Source organism: Pongo abelii, chromosome 18, assembly GCF_028885655.2.
Source record: "Pongo abelii isolate AG06213 chromosome 18, NHGRI_mPonAbe1-v2.0_pri, whole genome shotgun sequence".
NCBI classification, from domain to species: Eukaryota; Metazoa; Chordata; class Mammalia; order Primates; family Hominidae; genus Pongo; species Pongo abelii.
Window position 1 is genome coordinate 20,297,917 of NC_072003.2, and position 19,406 is coordinate 20,317,322.

Here is a 19,406-nt window from a genome sequence, read left to right on the forward strand (position 1 = left end):
CGGGACCGCGCCCACACTAGACATGGCCTCCCTCGGGCTTCACGCAGCAGGACCGCGCCCGCAGCCTCCAGGCATCGCGTCCGGCTGGAGAGGCAGCTATCGTCCCACAGTGAACATGGCGGCCGAGGCGGCTTCAGCGCGGGGCGGGCGGTGCCAGGAGGCGCGTCACGTGAGCGGCCCAGCTGGGCGGACCGCGCGCGCGCCCGCTGGCCGCCGCTCGCTCGCTGGCGCCGCTGCGCTTTGAGGTGTGTTGGGAGTCGCGCACCCGGGCCCGGTGAGGCGCGGCGCTGCGGGATGCGGCGGCGGCGGCTGTGGCGGGGCCGCGGGCCAGGCGGGCGGGCGCGGTGATGAGTGTCTGCAGCCGCCGCCATGTCCAAGGTAACGGCGCCCGGGTCCGGGCCGCCGGCGGCGGCGAACGGGAAGGAGAAGCGCTCCTTCAGCAAGCGGCTGTTTCCGAGCGGCCGCGCTGGCGGCGGCGGCGCGGGGGGCTCCGGGGCGTCCGTGCCGGCCGCGCCCTCCTCGCCCTCTTCTGCACGCTCGGTGGGCAGCTTCATGAGCCGCGTTCTCAAGACGCTCTCCACGCTCTGGCACTTTAGCTCTGAGAGCGCCGCCCCGGACCGCGGCGGCCTCTGCAGCTGCTTCCCGCCGGGGCCGGCCGCCGCCGTGCCCGCCGCCGCCCGCCTCTCCCGCGCCGCCAAGCCGGTGCCCGGCGTGGCGGGGCTCCGCAACCACTGCAACACGTGCTTCATGAAAGCCATGCTGCAGTGCCTCAGCAACACCGAGCTCTTCGCGGAGTGTCTGGCGCTGGGCCAGTACCCGGCGGGGCGGCCCGAGCCCTCGCCTGACCCCCAGCAGCCTACGGGTGGCGGCGCGCAGGGCCAGGGCGAGGTCACTGAGCAGCTGGCGCACCTGGTGCGGGCCCTCTGGACCCTGGAGTACACCTCGCAGCACAGCCGCGACTTCAAGGTGAGCCCGCGCGCCGCCGCGCCCCGACTGCACCCGGAGCCCTTGGGGCACCTGCCCGCCCAGGTCTTCCTTCCCTCGGTTCCTCTTGGCCTGGCAGGCTTCTGCATTGGTTGCTCCGAGTGGTCTGGGCAATCGACCAGTGATTGTAAGGAGATTCATTCATTCATTCATTTATTCACTCACTCACTCACTCAACATGTATTTATTGAGAGCTTACTACATACATGCCCATACTCTGTGATAATAGGCAATGGGAGTGACGTTGCAATGAACAAGACTGTCCGCCTTCATGGAACTTGCATTTTTGTGGGGTGGGAGTGTTGAGCATGGGTTCAAATCCTGATTCTGCCACTTACTAGCAATGTGACCTCGGGTAAGTTAAGCAGCCTCTCTGTGCTTACAGTTTCTTCATCTGGGACCTACTTTATAAGGTGGTTGTGAGCTGCAAACAAGTTGATATATTAGGTCGAACACTGTGGAATTATCCATATTTCACCGTTTTTTATTTACAGATTGGCACTTTTATAGGGTTCAACCTGATAAGTAAAATACTTCAATATCGTGTATTTGCTGCTATTATTTTTGTTATTAAAGACTTGAAGAAGTTAACGAGGTAATATCAGATAGTGGTTTGAAGAAAAAAAACCTGCTGATGTGATTGATGTGCTGACAGGCTACTTTTTATTTTTATTTTGTTTTTAGAGACAGGGTCTTGCTCTGTTGCCCAGGCTGGTCTTGAACTCTTGTCCTCAAGCCACCCTCCCCTCTTTGGCCTCCCAAAGTGCTGAGATTACAGGTATGAGCCACTATGCCCAGGCTTTTTTTTTTTTTTTTTTAAGAGACAGGGTCGCTCTGTATCCGGGTTAGTGTTCAATGGTGCAATCATAGCTTACTGCAGCCTCCAACTTGGGCTCAAGCAATCCTCCCACCTCAGCCTCTGCAGTAGCTGGGACGACAGGTGCCTGCCACCACTCTCAGCTAATTAAAACTTTTTTTTTCTTGTAGAGACAATTCTTGGTATATTGCCTAGGCTGGTCTTGAATTCCTGGCCTCAAGTGATCCTCTCGTCTCGGCCTCCCAAAGTGCTGAGATTATAGGCATGAGGCACCACATATGGATGCTATGATTCCCTTTAACCCCCATAGTAACTAGTCGTGACCCTTGTGTGCATATTCATGAGCAAATGAATGAGCAGGGAATTAACTTCTCTATTTACTTTACTTTGAGCAATGATGGGAGCAGAGAAAGGCTGTTTCCAAACTCTAGAGAAGGAAATTAAACGCTTTCTTTATTTGAAGGTTATGGCTCTCTGTAGCTGGAAAAGAATAATAGTAAGAACTTATTCCCTGACCAGAGTTGCTCCCAGTAATTACACAGATACATTAAGTTGGAAAGTTCTTTAATCTTCTAAAAATAAGAGTTCCTTTTTAACAGTACAGTGACAACTTGGTAAATCTTCCTCATTTCAGAGTCTTCGTGTCATGGAAGTTATAATAAACTAGGGTAGCTAAGGAAAAGGACAAACTCCTTTAAAAGCAACAGCTAGTGGAAAATATCTACTAGTTAATGATTTCACAATTTTAATAGTGACAGGAAGAAAGGAGAGTAGCTTAATTTCCCTTCAGATGGGAAAGAAAGGAGTATTGGCTGCTTTTTATTTTATATCCAGCTGGAGGAAGGGGTTAGTTACCCTTCAGGTTCTATTGTGATGTCAGGCAGCTGGTTAAGCTGTTGTAGCTGCGGCCACCCCTTCCCAGATTCTGTCAAGCTTCAGAGGGTAGAGCTGGGGGAGGTGGAGGGCATCCAGGGTCAGAGGCTACTCTTTCCCTTTTGAAAATCTGTGAGCCTATGAGTTTTGAATGTAGTGAGACTCCTAGTGCAGCTGAGATCTTGGGCAGGTCACTGAGCCTCAGTTTCCATATTTTCCTTTTCATTGCCACATAGTAATACCATCCTCACAGATTGTGGTGTTTAACAACCATTGACTCCTTTACACCTGAGTGGTGAAAACATTTTAGCAAGAACAACCAACCAACACACCAACCAACCCAGCCTGTGACAGCAGGTCTGGGACATAAGAAAGGGATGCTGGTAGGACAGAGGCATAGAAAGGATCTTGCAAAATATCACCATAGTTAAGTGCTGATGAGAAGTACGCTCCACCTCTACACTTTCACTGGGTCTAGCTTTGCAAGTCTGATTGTTTTATAGCTTACCTTTGATGTGTACATGCTCTAGGGTTTTTTTATTTTTTTATTTTTGTGAGACAGAGTCTCGCTCTGTCACCCAGGCTGGAGTGCAGTGGCATGATCTCGGCTCATTGCAACCTCCACCTCCCGGGTTCAAGCAATTCTCCTGCCTCAGCCTCCCAAGTAGCTGGGATTACAGGCACCCACCACCACACCTGGCTAATTTCTGTATTTTTAGCAGAGACGGGGTTTCACCATGTTGGCTAGGCTGGTCTTGAACTCCTGACCTCTGGTGATCCACCCGCCTCAGCCTCGTGCTAGGATTACAGGCATGAGGCACCATGCCCGGCCATGATGCTCTAAGTTTTGACCACTTGAATTTCAGACTGTTTTTGAAGAGGTGGTATTTATTTATATCTCCAGTGTTCTAGTGCTGGATGACTCACTGAGGAGTATGTCCCGGAGAGGGCACTCACTTCTCAGTATGATACATTCTGTGCCATTGTATCATCGTTGAATAACACAATGATAATCCATGTGCCTGGCATTTTGGGGAATGAGTCTTTTACGTAAGTGACTTCTGAGGTAACTACTTATTTGAACATCAGATCCTTACAATTTTAACCTTTTCTTTTGATTAGATGGCTTGATCATATTATTTTGTACTCATTGCCAGGGTGAGAATCCTAGACATACTCATTTGTTCCTTGGTGACTTAGGGTTGTTATGAACATCATTGATTGATCTCCTTTTAGGTAATATGGAGGTTTCTTTTGGGGCTAGTGGGACTACATAGGCCCTATTGAGTGGTTCTGGATTGCTATATTGTTCGAATTCTTATTTCTCCTATGATATTTGCTTTCATTGCTCCCTACCATCTTCATGCTAGTTTTCTCTTGCTTTATCCTGTTGCTGGGATCCTGTACCTCCTACTTCCTCCTGTACTTTTCTTCTTTTCTTTTGAGACAGAATCTCACTCTGTCTCCCAGGCTGGAGTGCAGTGGTGTGATCATGGCTCACTGTAGCCTCTATCTCCCAGGCTCAAGTAATCTTCTCACCTCAGCTCCCCGGTGGCCGGGACCACAGGTGTGCGCCACCATGCCTGGCTAATTTTTAAATTTTTGGTAGAAACCAGGTCTCTCTTTGTTGCCTGGGCTGGTCTCAAACTCTTGGCCACAAGTGATCTTTCTGCCTTGGCCTCCCAAAGTGTTGGGATTATAGGCATGAGACACCATGCCCGACTATTTTGCAGTTTCTAATCTGCTTTTTAGTTAAGTAACTAGATAAATGGAATCGGCTCTAAATAAGATTAACTAAACTGAGTTAGAGTCTGAGCGTCTGACTAAATTAAGAAACTTTAGTGTTTTTCCATTACAATGTCAACTTTTTAATTTTTTATTTTATTTATTTATTTATTTGTTTGTTTGTTTATTTATTTGAGATGCAGCCTTGTTCTGTTGTCCAGGCTGGTGTGCAGTGGCATGATCTCAGCTCACTGCAACCTCCACCTCCCAGGTTCAAGTGATTCTCCTCCTTCAGCCTCATGAGTAGCTGGAATTACAGGCGTGCACCACCACGCCTGGCTAATTTTTGTATTTTTAGTAGAGACAGGGTTTCACCCTGTTGGCCAGGCTGGTCTCGAACTCCTGACCTCAGGTGATCCATCCACCTCGGCCTCCCAGAGTCCGAGGATTACAGGCGTGAGCTGCCGCGCCCAGCCTAATGTCAACTTTTTGAACAAAGTATGGCATACATACAGAAAAATATATATGTCATTAGCGTACAGCTTGATGTGTTATCCTAAAGTGATAATTTGTAACCCAGATCAAGAAATAGGACATCTCTAACACTCCAGAAGGTACCCTTTCTGGAATGTTAGACTGTCTTCTAACACCATCCATTAGACCGTCTTCTAACACCATTGATTAAACATAGACTGTCTTCTAACACCATCGATTAGTTTTGTCTGTTGTTGGACTTTATTATGAGTGAAATAAGTATATATTGTTTTAAAAACAGCTTTATTGAGATACAGTTAACCTATGATTTAATTCATCCATTTAGTGTACAGTTCGATTATATTCTTGGAGTTGTGCAAACATTATCACAATCAATTTTAGAACATTTTTAATTACCCCCCAAAAAACCCCATACTCATTAGCAGTCGCTCCCTATTTCTCTGGAATATTCCAGCCCTACATGAACGCTAAGCTACATTGTGTCTCTATCTAGTCTGGACATTTCAGATAAAAGGAATCATATATATGGCCTTTTGCGTCTGGCTTCTTTCACTTAGCATGATATTTTCAAGATTAATCGTCTTGTAGTATATATCATACTACATTCCTTTTTATAGCTGCAAAATATTCTATTATATGAATATTTCACATTTTGTTTATTCATCTGCTGATGGACATTTGAGTTGTTTCTACTTTGGCTATTATAAATAATGCTGCTGTGAACATTCACGTACAGATTTTTATGTGGAGATGTGTTTTTGTTCCTTGGGTATATTTTAGAGATGGAATTGCTGGGTCATATGGTAATTGTGTTTAATTGTTTGAGGAGCTGTCAGGCACTTTTCCAATGTTGCCATACCATTTTATTCCCACGAGCACTGTGTGAGGGTTCCAGTTTTTCCATATCCTTATCAACACTTGTTAATGTCTGTCTTTTTCTTTATAGCCGTTTGAGTAGGCGTGAAGTGGTATCTCATTGTGGTTTTGGTTTGCAATAAGTATATATTCTTTTGTGTCTGGGTTCTTTTGCTAAAATTTGATAATAGATAACATCTATTTCTGTAAGAGTAGTGTCTAAAGTTTTGTAGGAAACATGGAAAATATATGCAAGTTGAAATAATAAAATTGACTTACTTGCCTTCCCCTCCCCTGTGTGTGTATAACGTAATTGATATCAAACCATATATCCAGATTTTCATCATGTGATCTTTATTTCGTATTGTCTTATGAGTAATTTTCATCATAAAAACTTTTCAGATCATTATATGAAGGTACTATAACCTATTTTTGGGCATGTAGATGGCTTCTGGTTGTAATGAATGTATATTGTACACTAATCTTTCACTTTTGATCATTTCTTGAGGCTATATAAAACGAAATTCCTTTCAGTAGTTACCTATTTCAAAGGCTCTTAAATCATATTATTACCTTTTACAGAAGGATTTTACCACTAGCATTGTTAAGAATGTGTGGTACCCCACTGTTGTAATTAAAAAAGAAATCTTTAAGTTGCTAAGTAGAAAATAGCATTTCATTGTTTTAATTTGCATTTCTTTGGTTAGTAGGGAGAACAGCTTGATCTATTCTTTGAAGTTACTATGTGATAGTAGCATTTTGATACTAGGGAATAGCCCTATTTTGATTTCACACTCTTCTCTTTGTTTACTGTCTGTATATTCACACACTCATCCATTTAGCATCCACATAAGACAGGCAGGTGACCAAGGCCTGAACTGACTAGAATTGGTAAAGATGGGGCCGGGCCCGGCCAGGCCTAGGCTGGAAAGGTTCTAAATTGTACTTTGCTAGGAGAAGACTGGAGCCAGGATGAGCTGGAGGTGTCTGTGCTGGTTTTTAGGAGATCTGATTCTTGTGTCCAGGATTGAAAGAATGAGCGGAGGCTGTGATTGATTGGAGGCCTAAGAGTCAGCCTGGCTTGCCTGTCAAGTATCCATAGGGTTGGCTGTGTAGAATGCCACAGCAGGTCTGTGACTTGCAAGCGTCTCAGGCAGTTAAAATTTACTGGGAGTACTCTGGGTTTATGGCGATGTGAATGCATAATTTATAGTGAAACTTGCTGGATCTGCTTATGAATAGTCTCCCTTAGTTACTACTAAGTGATGTTGCAGTTATAAAAATGCAATAGCAGAATAATGAGTCAATGCAAGGTTATTTCCAGAATATTTTGGATCCCCTTATAAAATCGGCTTCAGTCAAAAACATTTTAGGTCTGTTGTAATAAAATGTCAATATATTCAAAATCAAGAGGATTTTGCCTCTTGTGTGTGTATATATAATCTGTGTGTGTTTATAGAAGAAATATATGCATCTTTGGCTTAGGGGTAGTTCAAGGCCTTATCTCATTTTTCCTCTAGTCCTTGCCTTTCCCACCTTATTCTGCCTCCTGGGATGTATAGGTCACTTTACTTCCACTTCGGAGAGGAGCACCACTCAGTGAAGAACATTGATTGGCTCTTGTGCTGTGGGCAGGGTCATTGTGCTGAGTTCGTAAGTCTGTATGTTCCTCCTCTACCTTCTTTTACTTGCTCAGAAAGCTGCCACTGCCATTCTTTTTTCCTCTTCCTAGGGTTAAGCATTCATCTCCCACCACCTGGCAAGCCAGGATGGCCTCAAAAGGCCACTGGATGTAGCTGTAGGGATACATTCTTTTTCTCTCTCTAATTTTCCTTTGATGCTGGCTGCTGTCTCTTTCCCCAGTGGTTAAGATCCAGAGATTGGTTTGGGCTTTGGGTTTAGAGTTACTATAAATGGAAAACTTTGGTTTAAAGCTCCATAGGTCTGTCTCTTGTTTTTAAACAGCCTGAGATATCATTGACACATAAAAATTGTGTATATTTAAAGTGTACAACTTGATGCTTTTTAAACCCTCAACCATTTGTAATGTTTCATGACAGGAATATATAATAATTTATTAGATATTTAGGTGGCTTTTCAGTTTTAACTTTAACTCTTTCAGATTATCATTCTTCCTGTATGATGACCAACTTGCATTGGGACTGGACGTTTGCTTTTTTGTGTTGATTGTAAGTCAAAATTTCCCCCCTTCCTCCTTAAAAAAAGGGTTTGTTTTACTATAGTTTTGAATGGTAGATTGTGTTGGAAAAATGAGAAAGGGTCCAAAAAGAAGATACTTTTGAGTTACTTGAGTTAGTTGATTGGGTAGTTAAATACGTTTTGGTGACCTGAGCTGACTCTAAACTTGGAGTGAGCAAGTCTTGGCCACTTAAGTTGTGCGGGGAAGGATGAACTATTGGTGGAATTAATCTCCACCAGAAGAGCAGCTTGAGCATTTAAGGTGAAGAACACCCCCTTTACATTACTGATGAGAGACAGATGGAGTTCCCTGAAGCCAGATCTTTGTCTCTGGTGTGTTTGCTTTCTCTAGCATCCTGGGACACTTGGGCAGGACATAGTTCTTCACATGCTGCAACTTGATCATTCTACATTGTCTGCATTCCTCCTTATTTCTCAAATAACATGCCAATTAGATAAACAGCATTTTTGTTTCTGGGCCATATTTCAGTCATAGGAAGAAATACAAATTGCAACAAAACAAAAACTGCTTAACAAGGATTTATTTAAGAGCAGATAAATTCCCTGAAGCCTCAGGGTTGGTGCAGCTGTAGTTTAGTCGTGCTTTATGTCTAACTGAGAATTGACATTTAGAATGAAGAACCTGAGCCCTGTATGATGCTGAGTCCTATATGGGGACAAATCATTTTAAGGTACTTTGTTGAAGAAGGATTATGGGCAAAAATATTTTAAGGCTTTTTTAATCAGCTGAGGTTGAAGAATAGTGGTAACTGGCCGGGCACGGTGGCTCATGCCTATAATCCCAGCACTGTGGGAGGCTGAGGCAGGCGGCTCACTTGAGGTCAGGAGTTTGAGACCAGCCTGGCCAACATGGTAAAACCCGTCTCTACAAAAAATACAAAAATTAGCAGGGCATGGTGATATGCGCCTGTAATCCCAGCTACTTGGAAGGCTGAGGCAGGAGAATCGCTTGAACTCGGGAGGCGGAGGTCGCAGTGAGCTGAGATTGTGCCACTGCACTCCAGCCTGGGGGACAAAGTGAGACTGTCTCAAAAAAAAAAAAAAAGAAAAAAGAAGAGTGGTAACTTTGAAAAGTTACTTTGTTTCTCTGAGGCTAAGTTTTTTCATCCATAAATAAGAATACAGCATAGGGAATTTCCTAAGGGTGAATTTATTTATTTTATTTTATTATTTTTTTGAGACAGAGCCTTGCAGTGTTGCCCAGGCTGCAGTGCGGTGATGCGATCTCAGTTGACTGCAACCTCCGCCTCCTGGGTTCAAGTGACCCTCCTGCCTCAGCCTCTAGAGTAGCTGGGATTACAGGCATGAGCCACTGCACCCAGCCATTAAGGGTGAATTTTATAGAAAATAACATCTATAAGCAATAAGCATAATGCCCGATACAGTATAAGCGCTCAATAAGTATTAACTGTTATTGTTACCCTTTGCACCAAGCATTGTATTTGCTAGGTATTGGGGAAGTAATATTGAGTAAGACATTATTCCTGTTCACTGTCTAGTGATGCATGTGAGATGGTATATCCTGGAGATATGAATAAAACGTAATGTAAGAAGTCATATAATGCGCTTATGACAAAGGAGCCTCCCATAAGTTTTGGTGCTTTTGGAAGTGAAACTCGAGCTTTTCCAATGTGGCTGTGTTTGTTCTCAGACTTGGCTTCACATTAGAAATAGTCATTAAAAATAAGTCACACTTGAAAAAAAAATTAGCAGTGTGCTGCTGCCAGGACATGGTTTTTATTTTTAACTTTCCCCAGGTAATTCTAATGTGCAGCCAGGATAGAGAACTAATGCTTTAGATATTTTCTCGTTTTCTTTCTCTTTGGCATTTTTAAGGATTGTGTAGTATCATAGGGTGATTCTTTTCTTTTTTTATTCTATTTTTCAAAACTAACATAATAGCATCTGTACAGAGTTTTAGACTTTACAAAATGCTTTTATGATCTCATTAAAGCCTTACAGTAATCCTTTTAGAAAAGCATTACTATCACCATTCCCATTTTGCAGAAAAGATGACTGAGGCTCAGAGAAGCACATGTTAAGTAAAAAATGGTAGAAAGTTTGGGCGCAGAGACTGACACCTATAATCCCAGCACTTTGAGAGGCTGAAATGGGAGGATCACTTGAAGTCAGGAGTTCGAGACCAGCCTGGCCAACATGGTGAAACCCCATCTCTACTAAAAATACAAAAATTAGCGGGACGTGGTGGCGTGCACCTGTAGTCCCAGCTACTTGGAGGCTGAGGCAGGAGAATTGCTTGAACCCGGGAGGCAGAGGTTGCAGTGAGCTGAGATCACACTACTGCGCTCCAGCCTGGGCAGAGAGAGACTCCATCTCAACAACAACAACAAAAATAAGAAAAGGAAAAAAATCAAAAGTAGTAGAATGAGAACTTGAACTCTGGTATTCATAATCCAGTCTTTCTTTTTCTACTGCATTTCTAGCAGAAAGTTTTTACCATTGTGTAAATACTTACTTGGAGGTCTTCTCTTGCTACTTGTATAATCAGTTGGGACAACTTTTGCTCCTTGTTTGTCTGGCTGAATCCACTTATAGGATATTCCTTTCACTATTTCTCCCTTTTTTCCTGGCTCTTGACCATACTTCAACCCTTAGTTTTGTGGTTTCAAGAGTCAGTTATAATTTCTTGAAATGCAGTAACCATTACTCAACCCCTTTATTATAGCCTTTTCTTTTAGGTGAGGAATGCATACTTTACTAGTCGTTATTCAGCAATGAGTCTTTGCCACTAGGTCTTTGTGGTACATATGAATTTGCTTAAAATCTGACACTAATCTTACAGCAGTGCAGATATTCTTTGCTATGCAAATCTGTTTGGTTCCTGAGTTTGCATCCTGAGAACTTGGATATGATGGACACCTATACTTGAGTTATCCTATGCTTGGCCCTTGTGCCTGGAAGGATCAGGAGCTCTGTACAGGTTGACCCTCCTAAATCTGACAATCTGAAATCTGAAATGCTCCAAAATTTGAAACTTTCTGAGCACTCACATGATGCTCAAAAGAAATGCTCATTGGAGCATTTTGGATTTTGAATTTTCAAATTTGGGATACTCAGCTGGTAAGTATAATACAAATAATCAGAAATCTGAAAAAAATATGAACTCTGAAATACCTATGGTTCTGAGCATTTTGGATAAGGGATACTCAACCTGTACCAGGAATAACATGCTTTTCTCTGTGGCCAAATGTGAACAGAGTCCAAGGAATGTGTGTGGCATTTGCTCCTGTCCTCATCAGGTTGTCTTTCCATCCTGGATGGAAGCCCCCTTTCCCTGTGCCTCATTTCTCTCTCCTGTCCCACCAGGGTCCCCTGCTTATCTTTCTGAGGAGGGAGAGTGGTTTGAAGGGTGTGGTGGAGGGCATTCCAGCCCTAGGGGAAGTACATATGAAAGCCTAGAGGCCTTAGGGTCCCTTTCAAGGGGCTGTTGCCCCAGCCAGCAAATATTAGGGGCCTCTCAGTCTTATTTGTCTCCTCTCCCCTCAGAGGAGAAGATAAGGAGGAAGAATAGATGAAGGGCACAGAAGGCCCTATTTATTCTGTGTCCTAGTATGTCATACTATTGCATGGACACTATATTACCATTTTTTCATGAGTCGTATCTGTTTTTACAGTGTTCATCTATTTGTACAAATTTTATCCCTTATGTTTTAGCTAATTATTCTTCATCAACTTAGTAGGCGTCCTGAAAGTAAAATTCAAACGATGAAACTTTTCTCAAGACAAGCGCTTATTATTTTATTTCCAGCAGCAGCCCATAAGCCAGATTTCACTTTTAGATACTACCCAGCTGTTTGCATTTCATCTGTTTCTTTTTCTAAAAATGTAAATACTATTGTCCTCGAGTTCTTCTGTTTTTGTTTGTTTGTTTGTTTTTGTTTTTGTCCATGATCACTGGAAACAAATTTTGTGTTTCTTCTGGCATAGAATCAAAGAAAGTGGGCAATGATTGGGTTTGATGAGTCTTGCAAGCTACCCTTCTTCCCAAAAGAGAAGTCCAACTCCCGATCATTCATGTCAGACCAGTATTGCCACATCCATTTCCCATGGGTGGAAGTCACCAGTGACCGACCGTTGCTTTTTCTTCTTTTTCCTGGAGTTAGGTGAAGGATGTCTTGGACCAGTCAGTATCTTTTCCCTGGAGCCTGGGATGCTTCAACCTCTTTACTAGGGCTCTACAGGAAGAAAGACCCTCATGTCTCATTTTATGGCTCTTTTCTTTTCTGACCCATGTTTCCAACTCTTTTTTTTTTTTTTTTTCTCTAAGGGAAAAAAATAAAAACATTCTCTCTTTGAAGGGTAAGGAGAAATTTTATGAAACTTGAACACCCGGTAACTGTTTTGCCTTTTACTTTATTATTTAGTAACTATATGCTAAGGATCATCCCAACTGAGGGGAAAATAGGAGCAGGGGTCAAACTTGTTTATAGTAGGATGTATAGGATTTAAGCCAGGAGACCAAGAGACTCAGTTTAATATTTTTTTCCAAACAGAAACACTATACCCAAATTCTGTAAAATAGACACAAATATGTAAGATTAATTTTAAGAAGGTGCATGTTTTATTTTTTGTTTTCTTTTCTATTTTTTTTTATTTATTTTAAATAGAGATGGGATCTCGATATGTTGCCCAGGTTGGTCTAGAACTGGGCTCAAGCCATCCTCCTGCCTTGGCCTCCCAATGTGCTGAGATTACAAGCATAAGCCAGCACACTTGGCCCACATTCTGTTTTCTATAGAAATGACATAAATAATTTCTCAGATTGTAGCAATGCTTCTATTTACAGAGGACATTGATAATCAACTTTTTCAAAACTGCAAACATACAGAAAGATTAATTTAGGACATCAAATAAACTAAGGTTTAATTATGAAAAAAGATCATAAAAGGCAAATCAAAGCAACATCAGATGTGACCAAAAACGTATACCAGATCACTTGCCGGGACTCTTGGGGAAGGGCTTGGGTGAAGATTTGGGATGCAGGGGTCTCATCTGCTCATTTGATGAACCAGGATTCGAATCACAGGTTCAGTGAGTTGCCTCTGATAACCAGTGGTTTGTGGCAGAGCCGGAGCTTGAGCTTAGGATTCTTGACTCCTACTGCTTTTCTTTTTTCTGTGATACATACTAAAGGATTGGCCATTAGATTCTTCTGTGTTTTGTTTTGTCTGGGGAAGAGGTAAGATAAGTAGTCCCCTGGGTATCTGCAGTGGGAATAAGTTACCATTGTGAGGGGTAAAAAGAGGCAGAAAGAGGACCTTTTGTGTTTGTGTATTGAGATTTTCTTTTCCTTAAATTTTCTTTAGGGTCTGATATAGTGATTTAGGGTGGGGTTGACCCAGAATGGTTTTTGCCCTAGTTACGAGGATTGTGGACGTTCTGTTACCTGTTTGGTCGTGCCCAACAAACATGTTGTTGAGCAGCCTTGGCACTCTGCCTTAGAACACAGCAGTTGGTGGATAAGTGTGGATGAGTTGAAGTGATAGTGGACAGAAGCGTAAATAAATTTAATGCAGTCTTGATAATTGAATGTAGTCTCCACCCTGAAATCTGAATGGATGCTGTGTATAAAATATCTGCTTTGAAATGTGAGGAAGAGTTTGATTTCAGTTAATTTGTTAGGAATGTCTATGCTGAAACTTTTTTTTTTTTCTATTTTTTCCCCATTGGGAGTCAATTAAGAGAGAGGATTCAGAACAGAAGCTTGCTGTACTTCTGACAGTTTGTGTGGCCCAACTCTATGCTATGAGATTGTCATTACCCCTGTTACACCTGAGAGCTCCTCTTGGCAGTTGTCCTCTACTTTCTTTACAAAATAAACTCAAAAAACCAGGTTCCCTGCTTTCCTATCGCTAGTTTATCTGCATCCAGGACTATCTTTACCTCCTTCTCTTCCATCTCTCCTACCTACCTTCTGTTTAAGGCCAGTTCCTCTGCAGCCTCTTTTAAATCAATCTCTCCTTTTCCCCTTACCAAAGAATCACCTTTTTTTTTTTTTTTTTGAGTAAGGGTCTTGCTCCATTGCCCAGGCTGGAGTGCAGTGATGCGATCTCAGCTCACTGCAATCTCCACCTCCCAGGTTCAAGCAACTCTCCTGCCTCAGTCGCCTAAGTAGTTGGGATTACAGGCGCCCACCACCACGCCTGGCTAACTTCTGTATTTTTAGTAGAAATGGGGTTTCACCATGTTGGTGAGGCTGATGTTGAACTCCTGACCTCAGGTCATCCACCCACCTCAGCCTCCCAAAGTGCTGGGATTACAGGTTTGAGCCACTGTACCCAGCCTGAAGAATCATCTTTATTCAGATATCTCCTTTCTGTTAGCTCCTTCCCTTAGCCTGTGGGTCCCTCTGCTCCTGAAGGTCCCCTCCAGATGGTCACAGCATCTTTCCTCCATCCTTTTATAACTGAGCTCCTTGGTGATGAAGAATGATCTCTGGCAGTCATTCAAACCCTTGCCTTGTTTCTTTTAACCCTCTCTGATAAATATTCTGCTTCATTGAGATTACATGAGCAAGCAGCCTCTTAATTTGCTGTTCTAGAGGTTCTGCCTCAGAGCCTGCCTGACTTGCCTTTTCTGCAGTAGTTTTCATTGTTGCTTCCGCCTCCGTGGAGGTTTGTCTGTCCTCACTTGTATGATGCCACTCTCTCTCTCCTGGCTGCCACCTCTTTGCTTCTTCACGGGCAGCTTTTCTGTGACCTTTTCCAGTGTTCAAGATTCTGTCCCAGCTGCTTCCCCTTCTTACCAGATGTTCCCTGGGTTCTGTCTGATGTGATAGGCGTGTGCTGCTCTGATTCAAATTTCCAGCTCAAATCTGTTTCCCGAGCACCAGATTTAACCTCACTTGGGATCATGTTGATACCTCAAATGCAGCTTGTTCAAAACTGTGGTCCCCTAATCTCTTCCTCTGTTCCTGGTTCATTACCTACTTAAGTCAGAAATGGGAGACCTTGGTGTCATCTGCTTTCCTCTTTCGATCCGTCAGTATAGTGACACCTACATGTTTGTCTTACATCCCGAGTCAACCAAGGTTTCATTAGTGCTAATGATGTTTTTTATCAGTTCTTTTTTTTGGGGGGACGGAGTTTCACTCTTGTTGCCCAGGCTGGAGTGCAATGGCGTGATCTCGGCTCACCGCAACCTCCACCTCCCAGGTTCAAGCAATTTTCCTGCTTCAGCCTCTTGAGTAGCTGGGACTACAGCCATGCACCACCATGCCTGGCTGATTTTGTATTTTTAGTAGAGACGGGATTTCTCCATGTTGGTCAGGCTGGTCTTCAACTCCCGACCTCAGGTGATCTGCCCACCTCAGCCTCCCAAAGTGCTGGGATTACAGGTATGAGCCACCGCACCCGGCTATTCATTTTTTTTAAATTAGGAAATCTTCTCTTCTGTAGCTCACATTCTTCCATTATACATACTAATGCCTTTGGTTTTGATTCTTCTAAATGAGGGGAACATAAGGCCATAAGCCAAACCATTTCAAGATGGAATAAGATTTTTTTTTTAATTATTTTTCTTTTTATTGAGATGGAGTTTCACTCTTCTCACCTAAGCTGGAGTGCAATGGTGCGTTCTCAGCTCACTGCAACCTCCGCCTCCCGGGTTCAAGCATTTCTCCTGCCTCAGCCTCCCAAGTAGCTGGGATTACAGGCATGTGCCACCACGCCCGACTAATTTTGTGTTAGTAGAGATGGAGTTTCACCATGTTGGTCAGGCTGATTTTGAACTCTTGACCTCAGGTGATCCACCTGTCTCAGCCTCCCAAAGTGCTGGGATTACAGGCGTGAGCCACCATGCCTGGGCCGTTTACATATATATAATGCTAAAGGGAGATAGACATGAAGACTGAGGAAAAAGCACTTGGATTTGGTGATTTAGTGGGGAGGTTTTGTACCGTGGTGAAGACTTCCCATCACGCCTGTTCCTCCTTGTGTACCTGTTTCTGAGATGGCATCCAGTGGTCCCTTCCAGGTATTTGAAACTTTGTTGCTATCAAGATCCTTCTCCCTTGCTCATTTTATTCAGTAAGTTGTGTCAGTGACACCTCCATATTCTCTGTGATATCCGTTTGTTTTTTTCCTCCCGAATCTGAATCTCAAGATCTATAAATGAATATTTTCTTGTTGATTCACATCAAACTGATCATCAGATTGTGATGCAAATCGCAAATCTGTTCCTTCTTTTCACCTCTGTTATCGTTGTCTTAATTGGAATATAGTAGACAGTTTTTCGTTCTCTGGCCTCCTTTATCATTCTTCAACATTTCACACTGTTGATCACCCTTTTCTTCATGAAGCTCTCTTCATTTGACTCTTAGACACCATTCTCCTGATTTTCTCACTACATCTTTGATGGTGTTTTTCTTGGGCTTCTTTGAGCCTCCCACCTAAATATAGGTTACCTCTGCATTCTGCCCTCTGGCTCGATCTCTTATAGATGATGTCTGGGCACTCTCAGCCTTAGTTGAGGTTTCTACCACCACCCATCTGTTGAATTCCAAATCTTTGTCCTTAGCACAGGCTCCTCCAGTGAGCCCACAGATCTGTATTTTTCAGTTGTTTACCAGATACCTTCCATTCAGAGCTTCCATAGAACTTTAGCTACAATGGATTCGAAAGGGGGGACTCATTCTGGGAACTCTTTCCTGGACTTCCTCCTTTTTTATTTTCTATCTTGATGCAGGGTACTACCAGTTGCTCATCATCTAGGTAAGACACCTGAGTGACATTAATGCCTCCTTCCTCCCTCTCCACATTCATTAGGTCACAAATCCTATTGATTCTACCACTCAAATTCCTAAATTTCTCCCAAATCTGCCTTCCCATTCTGTCCTCACTGCTTTAGCTTAGACTGTCATTGTTTCTTGCCTCTTTAGTTTGTTTCCTAACTACTCTCCAATTGTGCAGTTGCCTCCCCTGCTTTCTCTCTTTTTAATTTTTATTTATTTATATATATATTTTTTTTGAGATAGAGTCTTGCTCTGTCATCCAGGCTGGAGGGCAGTGGCATGATCTTGGCTCACTGCAAGCTCTGCCTCCCGGGTTCACGCCATTCTCCTGCCTCAGCCTCCCAAATCACTAGGACTACAGGCGGGCACTACCACGCCTGGCTAATTTTTTGTATTTTTAGTAGAGACGGGGTTTCACCATGTTAACTAGGATGGTCTCGATCTCCTGACCTCGTGATCCACCCTCCTTGGCCTCCCAAAGTGCTGGGATTACAGGTGTGAGCCACTGCGCCCGGCCCCCTGATTTGTCTTTACTCCCATATATAATATGGCTAAAATTTGAGTGCTGGTTATATCTCATTTACAAGTGAAATGTTTGGCATGCATTCTCAAAATCTGTTCATCACACTGAGTCATTATTATCCATTTTACTTTGGAGGAGAGTAGTACCAGGCCTCACAAATAGGAAGTGGGGCAACAGAGATCTGAACTCAGGCTGTATGCTCCAGAGCCCATGATCTTAATTTACCATTTCATTTATGGCTCCCTGTGCCATGTTTGAGTGGCCTTTAAAATCTTTCCTGAGCTGGCATCTGACTTTACTGTTTCATATCCTCCTACTCTGCCTAATCTGTTTACTGTTTGATCTCCTCCCATTCTGTCTAATAGATCTGGAATTTCAGGCCTATTTCTACCTTGTTGGTCTTCCTTGAAGGTGTCATATTGTACCTTTGTGTGTTTGTGCATGTTGCTTCCTCAGCCTTGAATCCCTGCCTCTTTATCTTCAAGGCCCAGCTCAAATGACATCTCCTGGAAGGGTTTCTTGTCTATTAGTTAACACCACCGTCCTCTTACTTCTTAATTAGCCTCTCTTCTTTTCCCATGATACGCATATACACAACTGCCATATTTATATTTATAGAAAGTTTGTAAATATATATATTCGTATTTAAATAAACTTTTAGGATAGTTTTAGATTTACAGAAAAGTGGCAAAGGTAGCATAGAGTTTCCATGAAGCCCATACTCAGTTTCCCTTTTGTTAATATCCTATGTCAGTGTAGTGCATTTATTATAAGTAAGAAGCTAACACTGGTACATTACTGTTGATTAAATTTGATACTTTATTCAGGTTTCCCCAGTTATTCTCTTGTGCCTTTTTTCTGTTCCAGGCTCCCATGGGATAACACATTACATTTAGTCATCACATCATCTTAGTCTCTTCTGGTCTGTGATTGTTTCTCAGACTTTCCTTATCCTTGAAGATGTTGATAGTTTTGAGAAGCACCAGTCACATTTTTTTTTTTTTTGCAGAATGTCCCTCAGTTTGGGTTTTGTCTGATGTTTTCCTTATGATTAGACTGAAGCCATGGGTTTTTGGGAGGAAGACCAGAGGTAAAATGTTCTTTTCATCACATATCAAGTGCACATGCTAGCAACGTGACTTACCACTGATGATGTCAACCTTGCCCAGCTCTCTGAAGCAGTGTTAGTTACTGTGTTAGTAACTATAAGTTACTTTCTACTCCTCTTTCCATTCTCCTGTCTCTGGAAGTAAGTCACTATCCCAAACCGCACTCAAGGTGTAGGGGTGGTAAGCTTTACCTCCTGGAGGGGGGATTATTGATATAAATTATTTGGAATTCCTCTGTAAGGAAGATTTGTCTCTTCTCCCTATTTATTCATTCAGTCATTTAATTATATCAGTTAATACTTTTTTATACTTTGGGTTATAACCCAATATTGTTTATTCTGTTGATCAGATTGTTCCAGCTTTGGCTGTTGGGAGTTCTTTTAGATTGGTTCCTGTGTCCCATTGACGTGTCCCCTGTCCCAATGTCCTTGAATCGGCCATTTCTCCAAGGTGCCCTAGTTTTATATTGGAAAATGGTATTAGAAACCAAGATATGGGCACTGGATGTGCACATTGTTACTGGGGTGTCACTACTTCTTTGCCTTTCAGTGTACAGATATATGGATGTGAACCCAAGTTTATATAAATATCTGTAATTATTTATCTGTTCATCTCTATGTTAAGCTAAATAGGAGTTTATACTAACTTCAGCTGATTCATTGCCTTCCCTCCTTGCTTATCTGTAACTTCCCTCTCTGACTATGAGAAACTTGGCATCCATCACCACCATCCCATTAACTACACTGTAAGCGTGGACTTTCTCCCTGTCCCCCTCACTAGGCTGTTAATATCTTAGACACTTATTAAATCTTTGTTGATGAGTGATGAATCTTGAAGCTGTTATGTATCTTACCTAATAAAAGTTTAGCATTTTAGCAAAAGCAATGTAAATCAGTCTTGTAAAGTTTGAAACAAAACTTTTGACTGCTTTGTTATGTAACATGTATTCATTGTAGAAAATATGAAAAGTGAGAAGGAAAAAAAGCACCTGTTACTCTATCACCCAGAGATAATACTTAATATGTAAGTATGTGTTATTTTAGAACTTTTTCT

General features: G+C 42.6%; 1 protein-coding gene across 9 annotated transcripts in view; it reads left to right on the forward strand.

Moving 5' to 3' along the window:
- Nucleotides 1-248: 248 nt before the first annotated feature.
- Nucleotides 249-19,406, forward strand: part of LOC129050924 (ubiquitin carboxyl-terminal hydrolase 31-like) — a 363,751-nt gene continuing 344,593 nt past the window's right edge. For 5 of the 9 annotated variants that reach the window (XR_008514827.2, XR_010137826.1, XM_054534778.2 and 2 more), the window contains exon 1: nt 270-966. Coding sequence is in view for 6 of the 9 variants with exons in the window: in XM_054534778.2 (XP_054390753.1) it covers nt 370-966 (597 nt within the window). In the remaining 3 variants the exon portion in view is untranslated. Of the gene's footprint in view, nt 967-19,406 lie in introns of all 9 variants that reach the window. The other 4 variants (XR_008514828.2, XM_054534781.2, XM_054534783.2 and 1 more) reach the window with 3 other exon arrangements.